The sequence below is a fragment of the Oncorhynchus keta genome, unplaced genomic scaffold, assembly GCF_023373465.1.
Source record: "Oncorhynchus keta strain PuntledgeMale-10-30-2019 unplaced genomic scaffold, Oket_V2 Un_contig_1863_pilon_pilon, whole genome shotgun sequence".
Lineage (NCBI taxonomy): Eukaryota > Metazoa > Chordata > Actinopteri > Salmoniformes > Salmonidae > Oncorhynchus > Oncorhynchus keta.
Genome location: NW_026281022.1, coordinates 375,340 through 390,000, shown reverse-complemented (window position 1 = coordinate 390,000; position 14,661 = coordinate 375,340). Strand labels below are relative to the sequence as shown.

The window sequence follows — 14,661 nt, the reverse complement described above, 5'->3', positions numbered from 1 at the left end:
GGTCATCTGTACCCCCTCTAGCACCAGGGTCAGCTGTACCCCCTCCAGCACCAGGGTCATCTGTACCCCCTCCAGCACCAGGGTCAGCTGTACTCCCTCCAGCACCAGGGTCATCTGTACCCCCTCCAGCACCAGGGTCAACTGTACCCCTCCCCTCTAGCACCAGGGTCAGCTGTACCCCCTCCCCTCTAGCACCAGGGTCAGCTGTACCCCCTCCCCTCTAGCACCAGGGTCAGCTGTACCCCCTCTAGCACCAGGGTCAGCTGTACCCCCTCCAGCACCAGGGTCAGCTGTACCCCCTCCAGCACCAGGGTCATCTGTACCCCCTCCAGCACCAGGGTCAGCTATACCCCCTCTAGCACCAGGGTCATCTGTACCCCCTCCAGCACCAGGGTCATCTGTACCCCCTCCAGCACCAGGGTCATCTGTACCCCCTCCAGCACCAGGGTCAACTGTACCCCCTCCAGCACCAGGGTCAACTGTACCCCCTCCAGCACCAGGGTCAGCGCTCTATCAAATGTTGTTTTTTGCCATTATTGGAAGCCTGCCACACAGGCTCCTAATGATGAGTGTGAGTGTGAGTTTTTGTCACAACCTGTCTCGTGGGAAGTGACAAAGAGCTCTTATAGGACCAGGGCACAAATAATAATATAATAATAATCAATCATTTTGCTATTTATTTCACCATCTTACATATAAAACCTTATTTGTTTATCAAAACTGGTGAATAACTCACCACAGGTTAATGAGAAGGGTTTGCTTGACAGGATGCACATAACTCTGCAATGTTGGATTTCCAGCAGTTTGCAGAAGAGGATGTCTTCCTTAATTGACCCCCATAAACGTAACGGACATATACCAGGAGCTGTGCCAGGCCCGCCACGTCTGTTGACTCATCCAGCTGTAACGCAAATAATTCACTGGCTTGAATGCGAAGCAGTAATTGTTTCAAAACATCTCCTGCCATGTCACTGATGCGTCGTGGAACAGTGTTGTTTATGAAGGCATTGTCTGTGTAGTTCTTTTGGGCCTTCCCCCAGCATTGTCCCAGCAATATCCGCGGCAGCAGGAAGAATTAAGTCGTCCACAATAGTATGGGTCTTGCCTGTCCTAGTCACTCGGTAGCTCACCATATAAGACTCTTCTAGACCCTTCTTATTAACATGGCTTACTACTCGAAAGTCGTCTTTATTCTCGCTCAAAAAATCTCCCGTGGCTTATTTTATGTGTACAGTGCTGTCTGTCTGACCATTGGTTCACCCCGGGTTCGTATGAAGGGGAACATGCGTCATGAATACTAAACATTGTCATGACCAGAGGAGGCTGGTGGGAGGCGCTATAGGAGGACAGGCTCATCCTAGTGGCTGGAATGGAATCTATGGAACGGTATCAAACACATGGAAACTACACATTTAACTCCGTTCCATTGATTCCATTCCAGCCGTAACAGTGAGCCCGTCCTCCTGTAGCGCCTCCCACCAGCCTCCTCTGGTCATTACCCGAGGTAGGGCACGAGAGGTCATCTTCTCTTTCGGCTGACACATTATATGACTCCTCAGTAAGATTCTTATCTTGAATAGTTCTCTAGTCTTTATGGGGTTGGTGATGAATCAATGGGCATGTCACTATATGACAATAGATATATCAGAAGAGCAGTTCCCTTCGTGTTTCTCATTGTGAATTCACCATCACTCATCCTCTTTATTCTTCACATAATAATGGAATTACATCAGCTGCTTCTGCTTCGACAGGCAGTGTTCTAACAAGGAGCTTTATATGGAAAAGACCAGCAGAGAGAGAAAGAGAGAGAGAGATTGAAATAGAGAGAAATCCACATCCGTTTGCACCCAAACCCTCCTCTCTCTCCTTGTCTCCAAGGAAACTTGAGGGCTTCCTTGAGAGAAAGTGAAGTGGTGAGAAAGAGGGTGAGAGAGAGTGGGTGAGAGTGAGATATGGAGAGGGAGGGAGGGACATGGAGAGGGAGGGAAATATGAATTATTCCCGACCCTGACACACCAGAGCAGTCAAATATCCCTTATTTTTCCTCACTGTGTCGGAGCGAGGGACAGTGACATGATGCTGCCGAGAGGAGAGCAGCCGGCCGCTTGTTTTGTCCTTTTTTGGAGGAGAGAGGTTATGTTCTGTTTCTCTGTTCAGTTTGAGACAGAGGGAGGAGGGCTGATTTTTAATTATTGATGGGGGAAGTCCTGTCCACATGCACCCGCGCACGCACACACACCGCTGACTGAAGAAAAAAGCTGGTTGGGATTTAACAGATATTACCTGTTTTTTACCGAAGAATTATGTTTTATAATAATACAACATATATGCTGCTCTAGTACTTCAAAGAATTCAACACAATTGAAAACTACCTGGAACTAAATGGTTCATAAAGGTGCAGCTTTGATGAATCACAAAGACACAAGATGGCCGAACCTTAACAGTAAGATCCAGAGTAGATTGTTGTAGTGTTACTCCTCCTGAAGATGAAGCATCAAGATGATCTATAGTACTACACATCTGTCAGACAGATGAGATGGCTCTCTGGTTGCAGAGAGAGACTCGTCTCTATCCATCCATCTCTCTCGGTCTCTGTCTCTGCAGTCAACAGATGGACGAGTGTGAAATGATCTGGTATGTGTTAATTACCAACCACGCTGGGCAAGAGGAAACCAGCTCTGAGTGTGTGTTGAAGAGTGTGAAGAACACACACATCTGAGTACTCGAGCACACACTCATGCAGACACTCATGCAGACACACAGACAACGCACACACACAGTTTACACGGAAACCTGTAGGTTGGTTTACACCGTTATAGTAACAAAAACAGTGTACAGTATATACTGTAGCCCTCACCATCGGGTCTGAGAGTTTTCTATTGAGGGAGAACTATCATATCCTCTACATGTTAATACTATGGAGGGAGAACTATCATATCCTCTACATGTTAATACTATGGAGGGAGAACTATCATATCCTCTACATGTTAATACTATGGAGGGAGAACTATCATATCCTCTACATGTTAATACTATGGATATCATATCCTCTACATGTTAGGAGAGAACTATCATATCCTCTACATGTTAATACTATGGAGGGAGAACTATCATATCCTCTACATGTTAATACTATGGAGGGAGAACTATCATATCCTCTACATGTTAATACTATGGAGGAGAACTATCATATCCTCTACATGTTAATACTATGGAGGGAGAACTATCATATCCTCTACATGTTAATACTATGGAGGGAGAACTATCATATCCTCTATGTTAATACTATGGAGGGAGAACTATCATATCCTCTACATGTTAATACTATGGAGGGAGAACTATCATATCCTCTACATGTTAACTATGGAGGAGAACTCATATCCTCTACATGTTAATACTATGGAGGAGAGAACTATCATATCCTCTACATGTTAATACTATGGAGGGAGAACTATCATATCCTCTACATGTTAATACTATGGAGGGAGAACTATCATATCCTCTACATGTTAATACTATGGAGGGAGAACTATCATATCCTCTACATGTTAATACTATGGAGGGAGAACTATCATATCCTCTACATGTTAATACTATGGAGGGAGAACTATCATATCCTCTACATGTTAATACTATGGAGGGAGAACTATCATATCCTCTACATGTTAATACTATGGAGGGAGAACTATCATATCCTGTACATGTTAATACTATGGAGGGAGAACTATCATATCCTCTACATGTTAATACTATGGAGGGAGAACTATCATATCCTGTACATGTTAATACTATGGAGGGAGAACTATCATATCCTCTACATGTTAATACTATGGAGGGAGAACTATCATATCCTCTATATGTTAATACTATGGAGGGAGAACTATCATATCCTCTACATGTTAATACTATGGAGGGAGAACTATCATATCCTCTACATGTTAATACTATGGAGGAAGAACTATCATATCCTGTACATGTTAATACTATGGAGGGAGAACTATCATATCCTCTACATGTTAATACTGTGGAGGGAGAACTATCATATCCTGTACATGTTAATACTATGAAGGGAGAACTATCATATCCTCTATATGTTAATACTATGGAGGGAGAACTATCATATCCTCTACATATTAATACTATGGAGGGAGAACAATCATATCCTGTACATGTTAATACTATGGAGGGAGAACTATCATATCCTCTACATGTTAATACTATGGAGGGAGAACTATCATATCCTGTACATGTTAATACTATGGAGGGAGAACTATCATATCCTCTACATGTTAATACTATGGAGGGAGAACTATCATATCCTCTACATGTTAATACTATGGAGGGAGAACTATCATATCCTCTACATGTTAATACTATGGAGGGAGAACTATCATATCCTCTACATGTTAATACTATGGAGGGAGAACTATCATATCCTCTATATGTTAATACTATGGAGGGAGAACTATCATATCCTCTACATGTTAATACTATGGAGGGAGAACTATCATATCCTCTACATGTTAATACTATGGAGGGAGAACTATCATATCCTCTACATGTTAATACTATGGAGGAAGAACTATCATATCCTCTATATGTTAATACTATGGAGGGAGAACTATCATATCCTCTACATGTTAATACTATGGAGGGAGAACTATCATATCCTCTATATGTTAATACTATGGAGGGAGAACTATCATATCCTCTACATGTTAATACTATGGAGGGAGAACTATCATATCCTCTACATGTTAATACTATGGAGGGAGAACTATCATATCCTCTACATGTTAATACTATGGAGGGAGAACTATCATATCCTCTACATGTTAATACTATGGAGGGAGAACTATCATATCCTGTACATGTTAATACTATGGAGGGAGAACTATCATATCCTCTACATGTTAATACTATGGAGGGAGAACTATCATATCCTCTACATGTTAATACTATGGAGGGAGAACTATCATATCCTCTACATGTTAATACTATGGAAGGAGAACTATCATATCCTGTACATGTTAATACTATGGAGGGAGAACTATCATATCCTCTATATGTTAATACTATGGAGGGAGAACTATCATATCCTCTACATGTTAATACCATGGAGGGAGAACTATCATATCCTCTATATGTTAATACTATGGAGGGAGAACTATCATATCCTCTACATGTTAATACTATGGAGGGAGAACTATCATATCCTCTACATGTTAATACTATGGAGGGAGAACTATCATATCCTGTACATGTTAATACTATGGAGGGAGAACTATCAGATCCTCTACGTGTTAATACTATGGAGGGAGAACTATCATATCCTCTACATGTTAATACTATGGAGGGAGAACTATCATATCCTCTACATGTTAATACTATGGAGGGAGAACTATCATATCCTCTACATGTTAATACTATGGAGGGAGAACTATCATATCCTCTACATGTTAATACTATGGAGGGAGAACTATCATATCCTCTACATGTTAATACTATGGAGGGAGAACTATCATATCCTGTACATGTTAATACTATGGAGGGAGAACTATCATATCCTCTACATGTTAATACTATGGAGGGAGAACTATCATATCCTCTACATATTAATACTATGGAGGGAGAACTACATAGGCAACACATACATGCGCGCACACACACACTCACACATGCTGAAACTCTCAACTGTACTCTTCCCCACCATTGCTCCCCGTTGGGGGGTAGTTATTTGTTTATTTGGTGGAGAAATACATTAAACCTTTGTATGGCTGTGTGTATATCTCTCTTTTGCTCTCTCTCTCTCTCTTCATCTTCTCTCTCTCTCTTTCTCTTCTTCCTTCTCTTTCTCTTTCTCTTCTCTCACTCTCTCTTCATCTTCTCTCTCTCTCTTTCTCTTCTTCCTTCTCTCTCTTTCTCTTCTCTCACTCTCTCTTCCTCTTCTCTCTTCTCTCTCTTTCTCTTCTTCCTTCTCTCTCTTTCTCTTCTCTCACTCTCTCTTCCTCTTCTTCCTTCTCTCTCTTTCTCTTCTCTCACTCTCTCTTCCTCTTCTCTCTTCTCTCTCTTTCTCTTCTTCCTTCTCTCTCTTTCTCTTCTCTCACTCTCTCTTCCTCTTCTCTCTCTTTCTCTTCTCTCTCTCTCTCTTCCTCTTCTTCCTTCTCTCTCTTTCTCTTCTCTCACTCTCTCTTCCTCTTCTCTCTTCTCTCTCTTTCTCTTCTTCCTTCTCTCTCTCTCTTCATCTTCTCTCTCTTTCTTTCTCTTCTTCCTTCTCTCTCTTTCTCTTCTCTCACTCTCTCTTCCTCTTCTCTCTTCTCTCTCTCTTCTCATCCTTTCTCTCTCTCTCTCTCTCTCTCTCTCTCTCTCTCTCTCTCTCTCTCTCTTCCTTGTCTCTCGCTCTCTTTCTCTTCTCTTCCTCTTCTCTCCCTCTCTTCCTCTTCTCTCCCTCTTCTCTCCCTCTCTTCTCTTTATCGCTCCCTCTTCGTCTTCTCTCTCTCTCGCTCTCCCTCTTCTCTCTCTCTCGCTCTCCCTCTTCTCTCACTCTCTCTCTCTCTCTCTCTGCCTCTTCTATCAGTCTCTCTTCTCTTCCTCTTCTCTCTCACCCTCTCTTCTCTTCCTCTTCTCTCTCACCCTCTCTCTCTATCTCTCTCTCTCTCTCTTTCTCTCTCACACTTTTCCTCTCTATACCACAGCATCTGTTTTCTGACCTAGACCTTGTGGCGTGTGTGTGTGCACGTGCGTGTTGGATCCAGAGACAGGACAGGATGACTAGATGAAAGGTTTGTGGAGTTGAAAGGAAGAGCATGGTGTCATCCTCACTAAAGGACAACCAGACCGAACACACAACAGCAGGGATGCTACTCTATACCTCTCCATGTTAACAGTTTATGGCAGCTGAAGAGATACAGACAACTGTGGAACTGAACACCATGTTTCCACCATTTTTCTCAGAGTATCGTACTGCTTTTTTGGTTTACGGCCAAAATACTTTCAAAAAGATAACTTATACAAAAATTATATTTGCCAAAAATGAAGATTGCCCTTTTAAGACTTAAACACTCCATCTAAAGAGGTCTCTAGGTTTCACTAGTTCCTTCACACAGTGTTTATTCTGTCCTTCTGTATTCTGCCATTCTCCAGTCCTCCTCCTCTCGCCCTCTTTCCTTTCTTTAACTTACTTGTTTACCCACAATTCCCCTGGGTAATTAGCAGTGTGATAATGAACCGTGTTGGAGGCACAAACACACACACAAACACACACACACATACACACTTAATCACATGACACACATACACACACACCACACATACACACACTTACCACACATACACACATATACACATACACACAAACACCACACTTCACACACAAACAATACACACCACACCACACACACCACACCACATACACACACACACACACTGACACACACTCCCTGCATGACAGAGAAAACAATAAGAGCTGTCTCCACTGGGACCAGGTGGTCATGTGGGATCAATACTGGATCACTGTCAGCACCCTTCTAACCCCTGGTCTGACCTCTGCACCCTTCTAACCCTTGGTCTGACCTCTGCACCCTTCTAACCCCTGGTCTGACCTCAGCACCCTTCTAACCACTGGTCTGACCTCAGCTGTATAGAGCACAGCACGAAAACTGTCCCTAAGTCAGTTTCTAATATTATAAAATATTAAGGTCCAGCATGTGTGTGTGTACAGATGTAGGATCTTTATTTGATCACCCTGTTGCAGGAGAAGTTTCCTGCAATGCAGGACATTTAAAACGTCTAGTATATTCAAGGTTTAAGAAGGCTTCTGAAGTTTGTAATTTCCACTTCGAAATGTCAGACTTGATTTTCCCTTGTGGAAAATGTATCAACTCATACAAAAATGTCCATTAATTATAATCCACATAATAATTCACATTTGTTGTTGCTGCAGGAAATTGTGTGTGTGTGTGTGTGTGTGTGTGTGTGTGTGTGTGTGTGTGTGTGTGTTGTGTGTGTGTGTGTGTGTGTGTGTGTGTGTGTGTGTGTGTGTGTGTGTGTGTGTGTGTGTGTGTGTGTGAACATGTTTAACTATACTTGTTGCAACAGAAGTCCCCAGAAGAATAGTAAACAAAGAGAAATTTGACCAACTAGGGACATTTTGTTAGTCCACACAAGGTCAAATACTATTTCTATGGGGTTTAGAGTTAAGGTTAGAATTATGTTTAGGGTTAGGAGCTAGGGTTAGGTTTTGGGGTTAAGGTTAGTGTTAGGTTGAGGGGTTAGGGAAAATAGGATTTTGAATGGGACTGAATTGTGTCTCCCCACAAGGTTAGTTTTTCAAGACTGTGTGTGTTTGTGTGTTTCCCCCCCAGGAAACATCCTCCTCCCTTGGTGATTTTATCTCCCTCTTCTCTCCTCCTACGTCCTCCTTTCTTTCTAATTCTTTCCTTCCCCTCTTTCTTTCTCTCCTTTAATCTCCACTGCCTCCTCTTCTCTCTCTCTAACAGCCTGTGTTTTATAACATTGTTCAGTATGCAGGTCCATCTCAATATTCTAAAATGGCTTCCTCTCCTTGTCATCTCACCTTAAAGGCCCAGTGTAGTCAAAAGCGGGATTTCACTGTGTTTTATATATATTTCCACACTATGAGGTTGGAATAATACTGTGAAATTGTGAAAATTATGATAATGTATTTTTCGTGAAAGATCTGTTTAAAAATGTATATTTTGGTGGGATGGAGTTTTGGCCTGCCTGGTGGTGTCGCCAGGTGGTGAATTAATTAATAGACCAATTAGAAAGAGGGTTCCTCACCTCGCTGCCAATAACAGCTAGTTTTCAGCTTTCCCCTCCCCACTCAAACCCCTCCCAGACATTCATAGCAACATTTTTGCTTGAGAAAATCAATCTTTGCTAAGAAGCTATTTTTGTTTATTTTTTACTATTTTAATTGAAAACAATCACAGTAAGGTACTTAATTGTTACCCAGAAATGATTTGATGTTGAGATAAAAAAATAAGAAATGTCTGCATTGGGCCTTTAAATGATCTGAAATCACAGGATAAGTAAAAACAACATGGTGGACACCTGTCCAATACTTTCACATCAGAGCAGATGAAAGAGAGGAGAGAAGAGTAGAGGAAGCAACTTTAGACTATTGAGACACAGCCTGAATGTGCTAATTGGACAGAGTTGAAAGACACAGGGGAAAAGTGCAGTGAACCATAATGAGAACCATAAAAAGAGCAAAGGAAAATGGAAATATGTTGCCAACCACAAACACGATCAATCACACCTAGACATCACATCAAACCACTTCCCCATCCTCCTCCTCTTCCCCGCCCATCTTCTCTGTTCCATCGTTTCCATGGTAACTGGGAACAAAGGCCCACACAGGTGAGCGAGTGTCTCTTTTCTTGTGGTGGTGACTGACAAGCACACCTGATTGGAATTTCAATGTTTTCCCCGCCCGTCTGTCTCTCTGAAGCCCTGGAAGCTAGTGATGGTTAATTACAGTACAAATCAGTCATTTAGGAGACTGACTGCCCATCCAGCCACAGCGCCAAACACCACCCCCACTAGCGTTTCTTCTCCACAATGAGTCCGGATTTGCTTTCCTCCCTGACATCTTGTAGAATGCAAACACATTCTAAACATTCTGATTGGTTCCAGAAACCAATGGGTTGGGCTAGAGCGAGCCATCATGAACCATGAATCACATCATTGCCTTTGATTCTCTGATTGGTTAGAGACGATCCAATCACAGATGAATTTGTTTTGTAGTGAGCACAAACAACTTCTAGGATGGCTGAACAACTTTTAGGATTCAGGCTGAATGTATGTAGAGATCGATAGAGCAGCGGAATTCAATTCAGGGTGAGTCATTTAGCAGGTTGAATGTTGGTAAATCGTCGCCAATGGAAGTTAAATAAACGTCATGGAAACAGTTGAATTGAAACTATTATAAAAATCTTGGATGGATGTTTGGCTGGTATCTAATGGAATATTAAGTGGTAGCAATTTGTCCATTGTTGTATGTTTGATACTGATTCTCTGTGTGTGTGTGTGTGTGTGTGTGTGTGTGTGTGTGTGTGTGTGTGTGTGTGTGTGTGTGTGTGTGTGTGTGTGTGTGTGTGTGTGTGTGTGTGTGTGTGTGTGTGTGTGTGTGTGTGTGTGTGTGTGCCTGCACACGTTTGTGTGCCTGTGCGTGTGTGTGTGTATGTGTTTATGTGTCTCCTGTAGGAGCTGTTTACAGCAGAGTGTAAGTTTAAGGAGTCTGTGTTTGAGAACTACTATGTGATCTACTCGTCGATGCTGTACAGACAGAATGAGTCTGGGAGGGCCTGGTTCTTGGGCCTGAACAAGGAAGGACAGCCCATGAAGGGCAACCGAGTGAAAAAGACCAAACCAGCCGCTCACTTCCTGCCCAAACCTATAGAAGGTAAGGGGGTTGTCACACACACATGGATGCACACACACACACTCACACGCTCTAACACTCTGATCTCTCCTGTTCTCTGTAGTTGCGATGTACAAGGAGCCGTCGTTGCACGACGTCAGGGAGACATTGCCTAAAGTTGCCGGAGTCCCGCCCAGCAAAAGCACAACCAGCGAACCAGTGGCCATGAACGGGGGCAAACCAATCAACAAACCTGACCCGAAGGAGACTGCAACATAACCCTGCCCCCTCCTCTCCCCCCGCACGACAGAGACTTGAGACTCTGCCCACTGCACTCAAACTCTCACCTTGATTGGTCAATTATGGGCTAAGTCCCACCTCCTCTCTCTTTCTCTCGCTCATTCTCTCTCTCTCTCTCTTTCTCTTTTTGGCTGATTCGGTGCAGTGGTGTTCGAGATGAGGAAATGGACCACTCCATTTGGGGGATGGGGGAGGTGGAAGGGAGAAGAGGAGGGGAGAAGGAGGAGGAAGGGAAGGAGGAGGAGGGGGATTGGCTGATTTGTATCGGCTAGATAAACTACAAACTTGGACAGCAGAATGCCCTACCTACGTGATACGGAATGCCTTTTTCAAATCCTTACAATTATTTTTCTGTGACAATCTGTGAGAATGATGACGAAGCGTTTTTTTCCCTCTTCCTTTTTGCCAGGTAGCCTTGCCTGCTGATGGCTACCCATAAGCCCCCTCTCTCACTCTGACGCACTATAGCAACAGAGTCCATCCATATTGACCACAGTCTGTTTGGTTGTCTGTTTACCAATTTGTTTCTTTATAATTCTATACCCAAAATGCACCAGCGACCGTCTGGATAGATTGTTGTACAGACACAAAACAGGATTGTCATCTTCTATTTTTCAAATTATTGTCTCTCTCTCTCTCTCTCTCTCTCTCTCTCTCTCTCTCTCTCTCTCTCTCTCTCTCTCTCTCTCTCTCTCTCTCTCTCTCTCATTCTTTCTTAGCTTCTCTCTCTCCCTCCCTCTCTCATTCCTTCATTCTATCTTAGTTTCTTTCTCTCTCTGTTTCTCTCTCTCTCATTCTTTCTTAGCTTCTCTCTATCTCTACCTCCACATCTCTATTCTATTTCTTACTATCACTATTTTCTCTGTGTGTGTTTGTAGGTTCATTTAGGCAGTGAATGATACAGGAGGGCAATACTTGTATTTTGTAAGACATGTATAGAGGGAGAGGACTGGGGCTGGGGATGAGATGTTCATGCGTTGGTAGTATTGAGGAGGTAGCAGATGCAATGCATGGTAGATAGGTAGAGTGCATGGTAGCAGAGTAGCTAGCATGCTCAGAGAAGCTATGAGTTTCAATCCCAGAGCCATGGTCAATTCAGGACATGAATTGAAATTCCAATTCAATATTTTGAAAAGTGCCAAAAGTTGCACAAGGGTGACCGACATGTAGCATTTTCACTGGCAACGTATAGGTAACTGCCCAAAATAATGGAAACACTTGAGTAAATGAGGGATGCCAGGTATATTGAAAGAATGTGCTTCCACACAGGTGTGGCTCCTGAGTTAATTAAGCAATTAACATCCCATCTTAGGGTAATTTATTTTTTTAAATCCTGGGCAGGCCATTATTTTGGCTACCATGGCTATGCCCCCCTAGGATGATAAGGGTCCCCCATCCACAGGGCACAAGTGGTAACTGAACGTTTTGATGAGCATGAAAATGGTGTAAACCACAGGCAATGGCCGCACAGTCACTAGATCTCAACCCAACTGAACAGTTATGGGAGATTCTGGAGCGGTGCCTGAGACAGCGTTTTCCATCACCATCAACAAAACGCAGGTTAGTGTTTTTTTGTCATGAATCTTGTTCTGCAGAGTGGTCACTAGCTAGCTGGCACAGGCACAAATCATAAAATCTGATTTTAAACCTAACTTTAACCACACTTTTAACCTAAATAACCCTAACCTTAAATGAACACCAAAAAGCCCATTTTCACTTTGCAGCTGGCCTATCTAAGGGGAAATCGCTCAGTTCTGCTTCGAGGACAAGACTTATGACAATAAACGTCAACCTGCTAACAAAACACCAAATGATGGAATTTCTTGCAGAAGAATAGTGTTGCATCCCTCCAATAGAGTTCCAGACAGTTCTAGAATCTATGCCAAGGTGCATTGAAGCATTGAAGCTGTTCTGGCTCGTGGCACAACGCCCTATTACGACACTATGTTGGTGTTTCCTTTATTTTGACAGCTCCCTGTACATGCACACATAGTGAAGTTGACAAAGTCGAAGAACGTACAAAAAATATTGAAAGAACAGTCACTACAGAGTCACTACAGGGAACAGTCCGAAACGGACCAATAAAAGAAGTGATGTTGGAGGTGTGGCTGTTAGCTGGCATTGGTAAGAGGTACGCTGCCGCAGTCCTATATCCGTTGGCTTTCACACTGTGACTACAAACCTCCCATCCCATCTTGGAGTTGTAGCTTTCTCATTTAGAAGCCATTGATACTTTGACGTTACCCGTCGTTTGACTTTACCCAAACTCCTTTACCTGTCATTCGTCTAAATGAAATAAGGGAATGATGTTGGTCTGTTACGTTTTTGTGATGAAATGTTTACTGTGAGGATCAAGATCTGTCACTTCCTGTATAAGTAGCAGAGGTAGTTCGCTGAGCCTGTAACCGTGCCTGGGACCTGAAGGCTCACGTTAGCTCCAAGAGCTTATAACAACAGTCAGCCACTGTAAAGCCTATGAGCAAAATGGGCCATGGATGCCGAATTTGCCCTGTGGCCCAGGCTGCTCATGGGCCACCTTAAGCTTGCTAGCTGGGTGAGATCATAGAGAAACCACTCGAAAAGGTACGGTGTATAAAATAAAAAAAGATTCCACTGGGCTGTTTGTGGGAAAGTGTTGACGCAACATTTGCTGTACTTCTTGTCCAGTGTTTTGTCTGTACCAAGCTGAACAAAAGCTGCTGTTCTTGGCAAAGAAATGTAGACCTACAATTTGATGGTGTTGTGTCTTTGAGTTAATGGTGTTTCTGTTCCTGTTGAAACCAGAGTCATTTAATATGGAGAGTTGGGCCAACTGTAGAGCTGGGCACCACATTGCTGCCTCTTGAGGATTCAATATTGCCCAGTGACACGAACGTGGCTGCCATCGAGCTCTGTGATGTCATAGTTCAGACTGCATTGGCCAAACTCTCTCTAAGGTCTCTGATTGAATCCTGCCATCGTTGAGCTCTATGTGCTGCTGGATTCTGAATCTCTAACTGACTACTTCAAGTAAGACTGGATCAGTTTTTGTCAAATTGAATTGACTTTGACTGTGCAAATGTACAAACCTCTCTCTCTTTCTCTCTCCCTTTCTTTCTTTCTCAACATTCCATCTCATTCTTCCCCTTACCCCTGCCCACCCCTCTCTCTATCTCTCCATCTGTCTCTCTCTCTCTCTCTCAGTCTATACGTCTCTCACCTGTTGCATGGTAAACAAGAAAGGCAGTGGAGATAAGCATGTAGTACTGTAGCCTATGTGTATCAAGTCAAAACAAAAATAAGAAAAAAAAGAGATTGTGTCGGTAAATGTACCGCTAACTTTACATACATATATATGCAAAAGAGTTTGTCTGCACTGTACAGTTTGTGTCTCCATTGTATACACAGATACAACATATTGAATAAAATATTTATATGAAGGAGACATGGTGATGTTATTGACATTACTCTGCATTGTCACAATCTGGTACATTACAAAGAATGGAGAATGTTTCCTCGCATCAAAACGTGGCATAGGAGTTGGACAAAGGACGAATAGCTGAATAAATTAGGTAATATCTCCTCTCTATGAGTTGGTAGCTTTTTCATAACCTCCTTAAAGGGATACTTCAGGATTTTGGCAATCAAGCCCTTTATCTACTTCTCCAGAGTCAGAGGAACTCGCTGATACCATTTGTATGTATCTGTGTGCAGTTTGAAGGAAGTTGCTAACTAGCATTAACGCAATTGCTAACTAGCATTAGCACAATGACTGTAAGTATATTGTGACTGCTAGCATGCTAGTAGATAACATATACTTCCAGTCATTGCGCTAACGCTAGTTACCATTAGCTCACAAAACTACCTCTAACTTATTTCATACTGGATGCAGCAACATAAAAATGGCATCCATGAGTTCATCTGACTGTGTGGAAGTTGATAAAGGGCAACTTTGCCAAAATCCCAAAGTATCCCTTTAAGTCCATCTCATCATC

General features: G+C 42.7%; 1 protein-coding gene across 3 annotated transcripts in view; it reads left to right on the top strand.

Annotated features, from left to right (window-relative positions):
* The window catches only part of LOC118363155 (fibroblast growth factor 14-like), a 73,930-nt gene extending 59,821 nt beyond the window's left edge, over nucleotides 1-14,109 (top strand). For all 3 annotated transcript variants that reach the window (XM_052504020.1, XM_052504022.1, XM_052504021.1), the window contains exons 4-5: nucleotides 10,231-10,429; nucleotides 10,512-14,109. In XM_052504020.1, the coding sequence (XP_052359980.1) occupies nucleotides 10,231-10,429; nucleotides 10,512-10,666 (354 nt within the window). In that variant the 3' untranslated portion in view covers nucleotides 10,667-14,109. The remainder of the gene's footprint in view (nucleotides 1-10,230; nucleotides 10,430-10,511) is intronic.
* The last annotated feature ends 552 nt before the right edge of the window (nucleotides 14,110-14,661 follow it).